The sequence below is a fragment of the Myotis nattereri genome (genome assembly GCF_964212035.1).
Source record: "Myotis nattereri genome assembly, chromosome: X".
Taxonomy (NCBI): domain Eukaryota; kingdom Metazoa; phylum Chordata; class Mammalia; order Chiroptera; family Vespertilionidae; genus Myotis; species Myotis nattereri.
Window position 1 is genome coordinate 118,709,409 of NC_138078.1, and position 17,114 is coordinate 118,726,522.

At 41.3% G+C, this 17,114-nt stretch overlaps 1 protein-coding gene across 2 annotated transcripts in view; it reads right to left on the minus strand.

Moving 5' to 3' along the window:
* The window catches only part of SMARCA1 (SNF2 related chromatin remodeling ATPase 1), an 89,209-nt gene that overhangs the window by 15,164 nt on the left and 56,931 nt on the right, over positions 1–17,114 (minus strand). For both annotated transcript variants that reach the window (XM_081081298.1, XM_081081297.1), the window contains 4 exons: positions 6,831–6,953; positions 5,599–5,731; positions 2,911–3,029; positions 1,468–1,680 (listed from right to left, as the gene is read on the minus strand). In XM_081081298.1, the coding sequence (XP_080937424.1) occupies positions 1,468–1,680; positions 2,911–3,029; positions 5,599–5,731; positions 6,831–6,953 (588 nt within the window). The remainder of the gene's footprint in view (positions 1–1,467; positions 1,681–2,910; positions 3,030–5,598; positions 5,732–6,830; positions 6,954–17,114) is intronic.

Here is a 17,114-nt window from a genome sequence, read left to right on the forward strand (position 1 = left end):
CAGTGCGTCATAGTGACTACTTGACCAGTCCTTTGGTCATTTGGTCGCTTAGGTGTTTATATAGAGATACACCTCTTCATATTCTTTTGAACAAGTATAACACTTTACATTTATTCCTATTAAGTGTTATGTTGTAAGATCCAACGGATCCATCATTCCAATTTCTCTAGTTCCTTTTGGATCCTGGCTTTATCCAAAAAATGTGCTAGCTCTCCCAGTATTGCATATTCCATAAACTTGACAGGAACATTCTAATAACAATCCAAGAGAACACTCTAAATTTTTTATAAAGTTTTATGAAATATCTGATCTTATAAAGCATCTTCCAAAATTAGCATCTTCAATATGACAACTCAGTTTTTTTTTTCTTTTCTTATTATTCAACTTGAACTGAAATACAAAATCAAATAAAATCTTTGCACCCCTAGGAAGCTTTGGCCAAGAAAACATTTATAGTAGATAGCAACCACTTAAGAAAAAAATGTTCAATATTTGGATAGTTAGTTTCTGGTTACTTTTAATTTTTAGGCTGTATAAAAGCAACTTTTGTTTTAATTACTTCAGCTTTCAAAAAATTGATGATGTCGCCATTAAAAATGTGTTGCATTTATTTCAATATCATCAGAACACTGCTAAGCAGCACTAGAATTTAACAAAAACACAATTCAGATTAGAAAGTACAAGAATAAATTATAAGTAGCTAAAATAAAAATATCTCTTCTACTTAACTATTCTTTTCTCATCATAATTTTATAAAGAATCCACTTAGGCAACAATCCATTCCCTCCTTCCCTCCCTTCCTCCCTCCCTCCCTCTCTTCTTCCCATCTTCCCTCCTCTCTCTGTCTCTCCATCCCTCCCTCTTCCTCTCCCTTCTTCTCTCTCTAAAAGTGATAAAAATATATCCTCTGGTAAGGAGAGAGAGAGAGAGAGAGAGAGAGAGAGAGAGAGAGAGAGACTAAAGAGACTCAACAGCCAAATTTAATGTTTGAACTTTGACTGGATCATGAAATTTAAATAACAGCTATGAAAAACACTTTTTGGACACCTGGAAATTTTGTGCATTTTGTACATGAACTGTATACTGGATAACATTATTGAATCAATGTTAACATTTTCAGGTAGGATCAAGATATTGTGGTTATGTAGGAAAATGTTCTTGGTTTTAGATAAATGCTGAGGTATTTACAGGTGAACACTAATGATGTGTGCAACTTACTTTCAAATGTTCAGAAGTATAGATATGTGTATATATATATATATATAAAATAAATATATGTATTTCTGAATGCAAAATATAGATTATATCTATATAGTAAGTATATATGTATAAGTATATACATGCATATATGGGTGGGGGAGAAAGTCAATGTGGCAAATGTTAGCAATTATAGAATCTAAGTGAAGAATATATAATATTTGAAATTTTCAAAATAAAAGTTAAAAGAAGTAAGAAAGGAATACATACCATGGCAGTTCTAGACTTGATAAACCAGTCAAATCTAAACTGAGGAGCATTCCGTACGCACTGTCTTAATTCTTCATACACATTTTCTCTATCAAAGCCCATTTTGTGTAACATACAAATCAAGAATCTATCTTCTTCCTCAGTATAGTTTTTTCCTTTGCTGGTTCCATACTGAATACGTAACTGATGAAATGGAGCCTTGTATCTTGCAATCTGTGGATTTAAACGAAGTAGTGTTTAAAATAAATGTGCAATAAGTCAAAGCTAGTAACCATATTAGTTAAAATAATCCTATATAATAAAACCCTAATATGGAAATCTACCGAACGGTGGAACAACCGGTCGCTATGACACTGACCACAATGGGGGCAACCGGTGATGGCGATCGGGGGGCAGGGCCTGCCAGCAGGCAGCGCCAGGCCACCAGCCAAGGTGAGTGAAAGCAGGAGCCCCCCGACTGCCCTGCCCACCGGTCACCCCTGATCGCCGGCAAGGCCTAGGGACCCTACCCTATATATTGAACAGTCTCTTAGATTTAAAAATTAAAACCTGGCAAGGCTACTCTAACACTGAAAAAACAGGGTGATACAGCAATGACATGCATGGATTCTGGCTTGCACATTTGTGGTCAGCCCTGATTCTGACACTTATAACTGTGTGACAAAGCCAATTACTTAACTTTTCTCTGCTTCAGTTTCTCCACCCATAAGATGGGGAAAATGGTAGTACTGCCTCAGAAGGATCATATTATGTACTACGTTTTATAATCAGGGCAAAAAATTGTAGCTGCCCATACAACAGCAAGATGCCTTTCACCTGTATGAAAAGTATGGTCACTGGTGCATGCAGCATCCCGGATTGCGAGAGGGATGTCCAACTGCTGGTTTAGGCCTGACATCCCCCGAGGGGTACTGGATTGCGAGAGGACACAGGCCAGACTGAAGGACCCCCCCCCATACACGAATTTCGTGCACTGGGACTCTAGTCTATATAATAAAAGCCTAAGCAACCGATATGGTGGAACCACCAGAATGGCTGGTCACTATGATGCACACTGACCACCAGGGGGCAGATGTTCAATGCAGGAGCTGCCCCCTGGTGGTCAGTGCACTCCCACAGGGGGAACACCACTCAGCAAGAAGCCAGGCTCACAGCTGGTGAATGTAGCAGTGGTGGCGGGAGCTTCTCCCACCTCTGCGGCAGTGCTAAGGAGCAGTGAGCCGAGCGGTAAGGAGCAGCAAGCAGGTGGGCGGTAAGGAGCAAGGGAGATTTCCACCTGCTGGCTTAGGGGAGCAGGCCTATGCCAGCAGGTGGACATCTCCTGAGGGGTCCTGGATTGCAAGAGGGTGCAGGCCAGGCTGAGGGACCCCCCGCCCCAGTGCACAAATTTTGTGCACTAGGCCTCTAGTCTAATAATAATGTTACAATTATGAAATATAGTACTTTGGCATCCAGGGCTTTCTTGATACTGATTCTCCGTTGAATTCTTGCTTCACCGCGTTCAATTTGAGCCATAATTTTCTCAATGTCCTGTAATTCGTTGCAACGTTCCCAAAATACAGCTGAAAGACAGAGTTACTACTTTAGAATACTATCATCTTAAGAAAATAAATCCACAAAATTGTACAATAAAGAAGTAACAGAAAAGGACGCAGCAAAATGATGTTTAAAATTAAAATTCAGATCCATCTGTATATGTTAAATTATTAAATACAAATGACATTTTTAATTATCCATCCCAAATGACAGGATTTCAAGATACTACAGATACTGATTTATGCTATGCTTTTATTCCAACATGATACAGAAGGGATCAAAGGAGAGAGGGTGACCATATCACTTAGAGAGCATTGCTTCTTAGCACGCAAAAACAAAAAGGAAAACATTATCAACACACTATTCAAACTTCCTACAAAGCAGCAATTTCTACTGAAACCATTGCTTCACCTTTGGAAGCACTCACTGATCTTATTTTCAGTGACCTGTCACTTATTTTTTAAACTTACCTGGAATAGCCTTTTCTCTAAAAAACACAAAACAAAACACCAAGTCACCCTAATTTTATAAATGAGCTAAATAATCTGGCTGTATTAATATGCATTAATGTAACTTCAGTGAAAAGCCTTTTTAATGACATACTCTAAAATTTTTCATTTTTAGAGCCTATAAGAAGGAATATTACCCTGATCAGTGTGGCTCAGTTGGCTGGAGAGTCATCCCATACACTGAAAGGTGGTGAATTTGATTCCTGGTCAGATCACATACCCAGGTACGGTTAGATCCCTATTCAGAGTACATACAGGAGGCAGCTAATCGATGTTTCTCTCTCACATCAATGTTTCTCTCTCTCTCTCTCTCTCTCTCTCTCTCTCTCTCTCTCTCTCTCCCTCCCTCCCTCTCCCTCTCCCTCTCCCTCTCCCTCTCCCTTCCTCTCACTCTAAAAATCAATAAAAACATATTCTCAGGTAAGAATTTCTTTAAAAAAGAAAGAAATGTTAGCATTCTCTAATTTGTAGAAGCACCCACATTCATTTATTCATTCTTTCACTTATTCGTTCAACACATGTTTAAATGCTTGCTATGCATAAGATACTCATTAACAGCCAATTGTAGGTATTTCTTCTCTTATTGTAACCAACTACATAAACCCATGCCAATCTCCCCACCCTTTGACAGAGCCCCAATTAAACCGTCCTTAGCTAGTCATGCCACCAGGCCTGGTGTCAAATTTGAGGGAACATCTGATATGTTATCTTTTTGAATCACTTGTTTTCTTGCAACTTCATATACACTGATGCTATTTTGAAGAAAATTCTACTTCAGAATATCACTCTGCACATAACCTTTTAACTCTTTTATTCACCTCTTGCTGCAAAATGTGTCTCTCACCTATTTTACTTCCTCTAAGCCCCCAAGTGCTCTAAACTTATGCGATAAAGCTTAAGAGTAATAGAAATATTATGCCAGTATCAAGAAAAAAGGAAGTTCATAAACTTGATTTATACTATATGAAATAAAAACTCAATATAATCAGCCTCTAAAGTCCCTGGTGATCATCAGAAGACACTTCCATATTTCCAAAAGAAAAAAAAAATGTACTCTCTAATTAAATCTGGATTTCTTCAAACGCTGACACTATAGATAACCTTAAGAGCTGGTCCCAGCTTCTATTAATCCTTGACATATTTGCCAGTATTATAATGTCTCCTCCCTACAGAATTTGAGTTGTTAAGCTAAGTAGGATTTGAGGGACTAGCATAGAAACCTCAGACTACTTTGTAACATTGTTTTTATGGGGGAAATGTGCTGGATTCTAAACAGCTAATATTCAGACTAAATATTAGAGCCCAACCTATTTGAAAGTCAGAAACTTCCTATTCTATATATAGAAAATTTCCTAGACATAATTGCCTATATTTGATAAGATATTTTTTTTAGAAGCCCGAGGTTGAATATGCTGTGACATGGGAATTATATTAATTCCATGTGCTTCAGCAGCTAACTTAGTTCTGGTCAAGACCAAAGACACAGATGAGTAAGAGAGGGACATGATTCTAGGATCAATCAACAGATTTATTGAAGCAGTCTTTTTAGATCTATTCTAGCTTGTCTGGAGTTAATGGAACCCACATGACCTGCCTGGAGCTCATTGGAACCCTGACAGTGTCTGAGGACCTAAAAGGGCCTAATAGGAATTCTCTACTTCAAGGATGACATAGAACGACACTAATTCATTCTGCTGAACCTGAAATCTCAAACTTTATCTAGAAGGGGGGATGGGGGGCAATGGGGGGGATAAGGACACATATGTAATACCTTAATCAATAAAGAAAAAAACTTTACCCAGAAGAGGACCAAATTCCAGAGGTGGGAAACTTATTTTCTCAATGCTCATCCAATTGCCTTTTATTCATCAGGGCTTTACTTAACTCCACTAGCTAGGGACAATGGCAGTTACTTTGTTTTGAAAACTCTTAAAATCTTTTCATAGAAATAGAATTATATTTTATACTCTCACCTGTACTTTATTCATAAAAGTTTAAAAGATCTCTGAACAATGCACAATTACAGTGACACTAATGAAATGAATAATATTACAATTAAACATCATGTTTGAAGTTATATACAAACCTGAATACTCCATGACCTCCTCGGGGGATTTGCCCTCCACCTCTCGAGCTATATTATCAATGTCATCTCTTCCATACTTCTCATTAGCTTTAACAAATTGGTTAAAATCACGCTTAGTCCAGTTTGTGAATCCCTGTGAACAAAAAATTAAGCATTATCAATCAAGGTTAAAGTAACAAATCCATTTATTCTATTTACTTCTATACAATGATACATTAAAACAGTTTAAAAAACTGAAAATGTTTCTCCTCATAAAATCCTAGGTGTTTTATGTTGGAATCAAAAGTTGAATGAGTGTTATTTATAAAAATAACTGCTTTGCTATCGTGAAGAGAATGTACTTCTCCCCAAGTACTAAAAACTGATTTATAGTTTCAAGATATTGTAGTTTTTTAATCCCATATTTTATACATGTCATTGCCTTTGGGGTAAAGTTGATAAAATGTTCTCTACAACCAAGGACAATAAGTTTGGTACCTATATTTTCTTCTATGTAACTTATTGTCTTGGGTCTTATGTTTAGGTCTTTGATCAATTTTGAACTAATTTTTGTACTTTTGTACATGGGGACAAACTGCAGTCCAGTTTCATTCGCTTCCATATGGCTTTCCAGTTTTCTCAGCACTATTTATTGAAGAGACTGTCTTTACTCCATTGTGTGTTCCAGACTCCTTAGTCGAAAATTATCTGTCCATATATATGTGGTTTTATAGCTGAGGAGCTATTAGCTTTTACGTATACAATGATTATCTTAAAAAGTTTCAAAAATCTCTCATCATTGTACTAAAGTTCTTTTTAAGAAAGGATAAAAGGCATTTTGAGAATTATGAAATTAGTCCATAAATAAAATATTAGTAAAGTATAATTTCAGAGGACAGTTTGCATCAGCCAATAAAATAAATTTAAATTTTCAAGAATCTGTTAGTAATTATTGTCTCAGGACTCATAGTGAATTAAATTACCTTATTATAATTGATAAAATACTTATCTTCTTTTCAACAATTGACACCTATATTTATGTATTTACTGGTATTTCCAAAAGGGTGTATTTTGTGAAAGAGATAAAAAAAAAAAAATAGGGATATCTGGTCTAAACACTTACAAAATAGCCCTGAGTTTTGTTAATGTATCCAGTCAAGGTACTAGGCCTATACAAAAAAAAAATAAGTAATCTATATTTTCTTTTTTCTATTAGTTGACTAGAAGTATTTCAGTCACTTAAAATATTTTACTTGTGTGAGAAGTTTTTCCTTTTCTTCATTTTCCTCTGCTGTAAGAGGTTCAGCTCCATCTATCTTTTTTTGCTCCTCTCTTTGAGCCACAGCTGGATTTGGGATATCAGAATTTCTTGGGACCTATAAATTCAAAAGATGAGTTATGAGTAAACTGTTGAGAAAAAGTAATTAAGGATACACACACACACACACACATATCAATCTTTAGTAAACAATATAAAGTCATACCAGAATGACATATGATCCTCTCCACAATCCTACTGCCATATTACCAAAATAAAAACCTTAAATGTGCCACATGGTACTTTTTTTATTGAACTTATTGGGATGACATTGGTTAATAAAACCATATAGGTATCAAGTGTGCAACTCAATAAAACATCATCTGCCCACTGCATGGTGTGCTCACCATCCAAAGTTGTCAAAGTCAAGTCTCTTTCTGACCCCATTTATCCCTCCTTTGCATATTTCCACCTTCCCACACTTCCCTTTCCCTCTGGCTATCACCATACTGTTTGGCCATGTCTGTGTGTGTGTGTACATGTGCGTGTGTGTGTGTGTGTGTATCCTATATACTAAAAGAGAAACATGTAAATTGACCATCCCTCTGCTACACTCACCAGCCAGTCAGGAGTGAGTATGCAAATTAACACAGGCACCAGAGGGAGAGTGGAGCGGCTTGGGGAACTTGGCTCCCCAAGCTGCTAGATGGAGAGCAGAGAGGGAGAGCTGGTGGCTTAGAGGACTTGGCAGAGTGGGAGGCCATGGGATGGAGACAGAGCAGGAAGGGAAAACCAAGAACGCAGGGAGCACCAGGAATTCTGGGAATAGTATCTCTGGTGGCAGCCCCAGGACCGGAAACGGAAGCCCAGAGTGCAGGGAGCACCAGGAATGCTGGGAATCGTAGTTCTGGTGGCAGACGGATCTCCTAGACACTAGAGCAAAGTGAGACTGGAGCAAGTTACTGTTGTGGTGGGGGATGGAGGGAAAGCAAAGGTGAGAGACATAAGTAAAATCAGAGCGTCTAGGAAAAATTAAAGGGAAGATATCCTAAAACTTCCAGGAAATCTCCACCAATGGAGCAAAGAAAAAAAAAAAAAGCCTCTATTATTCTGTGAGCAACAAACCAAACTGGGTTGGGGGTCTCAGACAATTTGCTCATATGATTGCAAAGACAGACAGAAACTCCCAGATTGGTGAGGACTCCCCTGAGGGCTCCCAGATTGGAGAGGGTGCAGGTCAGGCTGAGGGACCCCCCCTCCACTACCTCACCCCCCCCAGTGCACAAATGTCATGCAAATTGACCCTAACAGCACTATGACCAGAATGACTGCTGGACCAGTCACTATGAGGCACACTGACCACCTCTCGGTCCCTTTCCCATCCGGCAGGCTCTGATTGTCTGATGGTGAATGGGGACCTGGGGGGTGGGTGGCAGCAGGGGGTGGGTGGCAGCAGGGGGTGGAGCCAGCTGTGGGCAGCCAGGGAAGATGGCCCTGATTGTAGGCCAGACCTAGTAACCGTACCCACACATGAATTTTGTGCACCAGGCCTCTAGTAATATTATAATACTTAGTCAAGTAAAAATGGAAATCTGAAAAAGAGAAGATGCCTGATGGAGTGGGTGGCTTATATCTTCATTTGAAAACCAAAAGTAGGTTTTTTAAATTGAGCAAACTACAAGGCAACCATATTTTTCTGATGTCTTTGTCTCTTCATGGAGTTTTTTTAAACCTGAAAGGTAGGAGAAGAATGCTTGGAAGCAGAATGATTTGGCTTTTCTGGGATAATATATATATATCCTATATAATAAAAGACTAATATGCAAATTGTCCCCTCGACCAGGAGTTCGTCCAGGGGGCAGGGCTGGCCAACTGCCATGGTCCCTCTCCCTAGCCGGCCCCACTCCTTCCGGCGGCCATGGCAGGCAGCTGGGGGAAGGAAGGCCCTGGCTGGCAGCTGCTAGGGACCCTACCCCTGCACGAATTTCATGCACTGGGCCTCTAGTATACATATAAATTTTTTGCTTAATCCCTTCACCTTTTTTACACACAGCCTTCTAATTCCCCTCCCTTCTGATGCTGTCAGTCTGTTTTATGTATCTGTGCTTCTGTTTCTATTTTGTTTGTTAAATTACTTTGTTGATTACAATAACCAAGATCTGGAAACAACCAAAGTGTCCATTAGTAGATGAATGGATAAAAAAGCTGTCGTATACTACAATGGAATACTACTCGGCCATAAAAATGACAAAAATCTTACCATTGGCACAGCATAGATAGACGGAAATTATTATGCTAAGTGAAATAAGCCAGTCAGAGAAAGACAAATACCATATGATCTCACTTATATATGGAGTCTAATCAACAAAACAGTTAAGCAAACAAAATAGAAACAGAACCACATGGTATTTTAGAGTTAAAACCAATTGCTAAATGCCACATTATATTCTAGATTTGGTTATACAATGGAACAAAATATACTGTAATACATGATAAAAACAATAATATCATTAGCCCCAATACCAACATTATACAATAAAATCCTCAAGCCCAGAAGAAACAGTTTGGCAGTACAGAAAGAGCCCATATTCAAACAGTGGTAGGGAAATGGCAATACATCTGAAGATTGTATCCAACATGTTGATCAAGTCATCATGCAAAGGGAAAGTAGTGTTTTTATTTATTGCCTGCCAGGGTATGGAAAGGGAGAGTATCTTCACATAAAATGCAAAATGTTTAGAAATGACAGAATAATTGGGGAGGAAGATAATATATAGGGTGGAGCAAAAGTTGTGAGTATGTGAAACAGTTTATTCTTGGATTATTATGTATTAACTTGTGGCCTGGTGCACGAAATTAATGCACAGGGCGGGAGGGGGGGGGAGTTCCCTCAGCCCAGCCTGCACCTTCTCCAATCAGGGACCCATTGAGGGATGTCTGGCAGTCAGACATGGCTCCTAACCATTCACCTGCCTGCCTGCCTGATTGCCCCTAACTGCCTGCCTGATTACCCGTAACCCAGGGGTGGGCAAACTTTTTGACTCGAGGGCCACAATGAGTTCTTAAACTGGACCGGAGGACCGGAACAAAAGCATGGATGGAGTGTTTGTGTGAACTAATATAAATTCAAAGTAAACATCACTACATAAAAGGGTATGGTCCTTTTTTTTTTTTAGTTTTATTCATTTCAAATGGGCCGGATCCAGCCCGCGGGCCGTAGTTTGCCCACGGCTGCCCTAACCCCTCTGCCTGCCTGCCTGAATGCCCCTAACCTCTCTGCCTACGAGCCTGATTGCCCCTAACTGCCTCTGCCTGCCTGCCTGATTGCCCCTAACTGCCTTCTCCTGCCAGCCTGATCTCACCCCCAACTTCCCTCCCCTGCTCGCCTGGTTGCCCCCAACTGCCCTCCCCTCCTGGCCTGATCACGCCCCCCACTGCTCTCCCTTGCCGACCTTATCTCCCCTAACTGACCTCTCCTGGCTGCCTGATCTCATTCCCAAGTGCCTTGGCCTGCCGGCCTGATCTCGCCCCCAACTGCCCTCCCCTGCCGGCCTGATCTCGCCCCCAACTGCCCTCCCTGCCAGCCTGGTCTCACCCGCAACTGCCCTCCTATGCCAACCTGATTGCCCCTAACTGCCTCTGCCTCAACCCCCACCACCATGGCTTTGTCCGGAAGGAAGTCGGACATCCAGAAGGTGGCCAGTCAACCCGGTCTAATTAGCATGTTACCCTTTTATTAGTATAGACTAGAAGCCCAGTGCACAAAAATTTGTGCACTCAGGAGGTTCCCTCAGCCTGGCCTGTGCCTTCTCACAGTCTGGGAACCCTCGGGGGATGACCACCTGCTGGCTTAGGCCCGCTCCCCAGGGGATTGGGCCTAAGCTGGCAGTCAGACATCCCTCTGACAGGCTGGGAGCCCTCGGGGGATGTCCACTTGCCAGCAAGGAACAGGCCTAAGCTGCAGTCCGACATCCTTAGCGCTGCTGAGGAGGCGGGAGAGGCTCCCACCACCACCACTGTACTGGCAGCCATCAATCTGGCTTGTGGCTGAGCAGAGCTCCTCCTGTGGGAGCACACTGACCACCAGGGGGCAGCTCCTGCATTGAACATCTGCCCCCTGGTGGTAAGTGTGTGTCATAGTGACCAGTCATTCCCAGTTGTTCTGCTGTTCGGGTCAATTTGCATATTATCCTTTTATTATATAGGAGTGCCTGGCCAGCCTGGGTGAGGGGCTGATGGCTGTTTGCAGGCTGGCCAAACCCCCCAGCAGGGACCCTCACCCCATGAGGGTGTGGCCAGCCTGGGTGAGTGGCTGATGGCTGTTTGTAGGCTGGCCACAGCCCCTTCAGAGTAGGGATCCCCGCTGGGGTGCCTGGCCAGCCTGAGTGAGGGGTAGATGGCTGTTTCCAGGCTGGCCACGGCCCCTTAAGTGTAGGGGTCCCCAATGGGGTGCCTGGCCATCCTGGGTGAGGGGCTGAGGGCCGTTTGCAGGCTGGCCACAGCCCCGTCAGGGTTGGGGGTCCTGCTGGGGTGCCTGGTCAGTCTGGGTGAGGGGCTGATAGCTGTTTGCAGGCTTGCCACAGCCCTTCAGGGTAGGGGACCTCCTGAGGTGCCTGGCCAGCCTGGGTGAGGGGCTGAGGGCCATTTTCAGGCTAGCCACACCCCCTTCAGGGTAGGGGGTCCTGCTGGGGTGCCTGGCCAGTCTGGTTGAGAGGCTGAGGGCCGTTTACAGGCTGGCTCAGCCCCACAGCAGGGAGCCTCACCCCATGAAGTTGTGGCCTGCCTGGATGAGGGGCTGATGGCTGTTTGCAGGCTGGCCAAGCCCCCCAGCAGGGACCCTCACTCCATGAGTGTCTGGCCAGCCTAGGTGAGTGGCTGATGGCTTCTTGCAGGCAGGCCACAGCCCCTTCAGGGTGGGAGTCCCTGCTGAGGTGCCTGGCCAGCCTGGGTGAGAGGCTGATGGCTGGTTGAGGGGCTTAGGGCCGTTTTCAGGCTGGCTAAGCCCCACAGAGGGGACCCTCACCCCATGAGGGTGTGGCCATCCTGGGTGAGGGGCTGATGGCTGTTTGCAGGCTGGCCACGGCCCCCAGCCACCCAAGCTCCCAGTGAAGGCTAGCTGGAAGCAGGTATCTGGAATTTATTTGTCTTCTATAATTGAAACTTTGTTGCCATGAGCAGAGGCCACAGCAAGCTCAGGGCAGGCGGGAAGCTTGGCTTCCTCCATTGTCAGGGCAACCAAGCCTCCTGCTTGCTCCAGCTCAATGGCTGCCTGCCACCATCTTGGTTGGGTTAATTTGCATATAGCTGCTCTGATTGGCTGGTGGGCATGGCTTAAGGTGTAGCAAAGATATGGTCAATTAGCATCTTTGTCTTTTATTAGTGTAGATTATTTTATTATTTTCCATACAAACAACTGTAAACCTACTTCTGCCTCACCCTGTATATAAGAGGGTAGGAGTAATGGAGCACACAAACACCTGTGATGGGACCCTCAGTCAAGGGAAAAAGACTCCAATGGCAGTCACTAACAGAAATTATAAATTGTATTCTGGGTACAGAGTTGTAAATACGCTTACAACTAAGGAGATGAAACACCAATGTGAGAGAAACATTGATCGGCTGCCTCTTGCACACCCCCTACTGGGGATTGAGCCAGAACCCAGGCATGTGCCCTGACCTGTAATCAAACTATGACCTCCTGGTTCATGGGACGATGCTCATCCAACTGAGCCACACTGGCCAGGCTTGGCTTCAAATTTTAATTAAGAAAAACCTCTTTAATTGTAAGATATTTCTCTATCAAATACCTTCAAATTTTTTATGTCCAATAAACCATATTTTAACCAAATAAATTATTTCATAAATGTCTAATTTTATGACAGAAAATGGGAAATACCCATACAAAATAAACTCTTTATTCCTATGCAGGTAATCCCAATACTAAAACTTTCCCCCCTTGAACTTTAATAAGAACAAAATCAAAATATTATATCATACCATTAGATTTTAGGATCTACTGCAGACTGATTCTTCCATAAACACCAGTCATATTTTAATACAAAAATGCCTTCATCAATGTCACATTTACTATTTTAATTCTAGAAATTATTCAAATACATAGTTGCTAATTTTTTAGAATTAGAAATAACTCAATATTCCTAAATTTCATTATGTCCTCCTACCAAAAAAATCTCCTTTAATATTCATCATTTAAAAAAGGTATTCAGTTTTTACTTCATGAGGTTCTTATCAGCACTCAGCTTCCTGCAGTTATTTAAAACTGCTATATAATAATTAAGTAGAAAAATTACAGACTAATAGTACTAACCAGATACCTCAAAGGTCTCAAGTACTCACACTGTGATTCTTACTAATGGCTCCCAGCAACACTTGATAGCCACAATATACAAAAGTTATCTTTCAAAAGGAAGCATCTCTGTTACTATATGGATTTCTAGTCAGACCCTAAGGAATTTGCACTTAAGAGCTGTGTTCCATGGAGAAGTGAAAAACATTTTTTGGCCTTGTTTCTTGGAAGTAGTTTAGCAAGCATTTCACAGAAATATGAAATACTGAATTAAATGTGACGGCACACAAAATGAAAGCAGTAACCTGAAATCAGCTCACTGCATCTTAGTTCTACCACTGCAAAACAGGTGGCCCACGCTACCAAAACTCACAAAGATTATGGGACTTCCTCCATTTGTCAAATGTTTATATCTATCCCTAAAGATTTTTTTTATTGAGGATGCATGTTAGAAAGCTCTACAGCATTCTTCAGGTTCAAATATATCAAAACTCTTTCACTCCATGTCTTAAATTTCAATAGAATTTCTAAATACTCTGGATTTTTTATTCTGCAATTAAAATTTCAGTTAAGTCCTCTCTTTCAATGTGAAGAGTTTAGTGAACAAGCTATTAAATGCATTAAGTAACTTAAGTTGCAAGAGCAATGAAGCTTCTGAACATGTCTAACTCGCAACAAGGTCAAAGCTTAGACAGCAGGGGGGATTGGTACACATGCACTGCTGTCCACCAAGTGGTTAGGGCAAAGCAAACCTGTACTTCATCCAGCCTTCAATAAAACAAAACTCTAACTACAGATCTTATCAGCAATATTGCTATGACCTTATTGTGCTGAATATGGGGGAAGGGTGGGAGAGAAAAAATAAAAATTCAAATAAGTAGGCCCTCAAGAAAAATACTCTTTCCCAACTGCTTCAAAACTATTGAGCCCCTTGCCCGGCCAGCATGGCTCAGTGAATGAGCATCGAGCTATGAATCAGGAGATCACAGTTCGATTCCTGGTCAGGGCACCTGCCTGGGTTGCAGGCTCAATCCCCAGTGTGGGGTGTGCAAGAGGCAACTGATCGATGATTCTCTCTCATCTTTGTTGTTTCTCTCTCTCTGTCTGAAATCAGTAAAAATATGGTATATATTTTAAAAATCAATTATTGAGCCTCTCACCCTAACCCAAATCACTACAGAATAAGATTATGAGGGACTCAAAATGGACAAAACAGTACTGTGCACCACAGTGGCCCCAGCTATAGATCACACCTCCCTTGGGCTAGCAATCATTTAAGCAGAAATGGGGGGAAGGAGTCCCCGTTTGAGAACCTAACTTGTGTAGAGAATACCATGTAATTGTGCTATAGCAGTTCTGTTCATCTGAGAATAAACTATTGTTCAATTCATTTGTGCCTCTATTGAGTTTTCTGGAGGTATCAGGGGGGAATCAATGCTGTATATCCATGAGAAAATAGGTCTAACAGTTATTAGTATCACACTGTCCTTGAAAGGAAGCATTTGCAGGTAATTAACATGCCATGCTCTTCTCTCTGTACTCTGAACTCAAACATGAAACCCACCCAATTAAGTCACCCAACTTAACTCAGGTCTGTAGCTTCTTGTAAAAAATAAAAAAAGGTTCAGAAAGAACCAACATCCAGAATGCATTCTTATTTGTCTTATAAATCCTCAGCTACAGATGCATCAGAGGATCAAGGCAAGTCTTAAGACAATACAGAAGCAATTCAGGATGAAGGGAGGACAAGCTAAAGGTAGAGTGGTATGGGATCATTCCTCTTCTGCCTCCTTCCCCACCTCTATCACCACCACTTCAGCCACTACACTCCAAGCCACCATCTTCTCTCATCTTCACACTTCAACAGCCCCTGGCTGATTTCCTGGAGAAACTCATCATCCTCAGTGTTGCAGCCAGAGTAATCTTTTAAAGGTGTAAATCTGATCATACTCTACCACTTACTTATAAGTTAATCTTTAACAAATTATTCAAGACAAATTACTCAACCTCTCCATGCCTCAGTTTCCCCATCTGTAAAATAGGATGTAGTTCCAGGGCTGTTATGAGAATAATGAGCTAATCTTTTTAAAGAACTTAGAACAGTAACCATCACAAGGACTGAATAAGTAGCTATTATTATTTCACCACCCATCCACCCTTCTGTCTTAAAATCATCTCAATGGTTTTCCTTTGCTCTGAAGCTAAAGTTCAACCTCATTAATATGACCTATAACGGTTCAACATGATCCAACTCCACCTGCTCACTAGCTGCATCTCAAGTCACTCTTCTCCTCACTCGGCTTCTTTCAGTTTCTGAAGGGGCAATCCTCCCTACCACAACACTTTTGCAGCTATGGTTCCGTTACCTGAGCTTTTCTCTCCCACACTGCATTTGGCTAATTCTTGTGCATCTCTCTGATCTCAGTTTAAATGGCCCTTCCTTAGGGACCACTACTTAGATCTTGCAGTCCACATTAGATAACCATGTTATGCTCCCTTGCAGCACCCTGTGTAAGCACTGAAACACACACATACAAATGTCACTACTCTGTGGTACCTGCTTAATGCCTGTGCCTTTTAGAATGTAAAGTTCATGTCCCTCTTACTCATTGCTTTATCCCCAGTGCTTGGCATAGAACCTGACAGAGAGGCGTATTCAATAAATATGTATTAACATTTTTTAAAAGCCCTCCTTTCACTCGTTCTCCCTGTCCTGTCACTTCTTTCTGGGAGGTGAAGAAGAAAAAATAATAGTAAGGTGCCATAGCATGGATTCCATGTTACCTTCCTGCTCCTCATTCATCCCTTTCCTCTCTTCTTACACCTTCCTCCTTTTTATCACCCTTTGCAGCTGTCCCTTCATTACTCCCTCTTCTAAGGTTTCCTCTCCTCCATCTCCTTCCAGTTGGCCACCACCCAACCAATCATTGTGAGACCTCGCTCTTCACTACAAACTGCCTGTAAGGAAAAGCACTGTTTACATTAAAACCAGAGGTATGGGAAGAATGCGGTGGGCACTGTATTATCGCAGGGAACAGAATTTCAGTATCTCCCAAAGAAGGAGCAAAAACAATTCTGTCAACAAAGATAATTTTTATTGCTGCTTCTTGATTACCACTTGGCTCACCTCCCAAACATGTCACACCACTGTAAACACAGTCCTTATTTAGGGCTGCAGAAAGAAGCAGGGTTATGTCACATGCAGAGATAGCCCAGGATGTCTGAGTGGAAAGAGCATAGCATTTGAACATTGAGAACTTGGGTTTGGGACCAGCACCCTTGGCAATTCTGTTAACTGTGTGACTCTGAACAAGTCATTTAACCTCTCTGAATTTCAGTTTCCTCACCTACTATATAGAGGTGACAACAGCACCTATTTCACAGGGTTGTTAGTAATCAAATAAACTCTGAGGTCTAACATTTCAATTAATTTTTCTTTCAAGTCTCACAAATAACAATAAAAGTAACAAAAAGTAATGATCTAAACAAAATTTTTATAACCCTTAGTGAGATAATATATATTTGTTTACCTCATGAAATAGTAGTAACTACTTTATTAATTTCACTATTTTTATTTCACATTTTGTACCTATAACTTGCCTTTTTCTCTTGTCATATTACCATTTTCACTGTCTTTGAAATAGTTTTATGTTTGGTCTCAACGTTCAACTGGTTACTGTACACCTGTATAACTTCCTAAGAAGGATTTTATCCAGTCCTGTTGGTTAAATACATTCAAATTTAATCACATTTCCCTAACCAGATTATAACTAACTACTTATACTAGTATTTACCTTAAGTTTCTTATTCCTATTTATATATATGTAAACTTTGGTACATAAAGAGCAAGCAAAGCTTTTTTACCCTGTTTCAAATGGCAATGCTTCCACTCTGTAATAATAGTAGAAATGCTCTCGAGATCCACTCTAGTTCCAAAATATAAATGAGCTAACTAAATACCTTATATACATG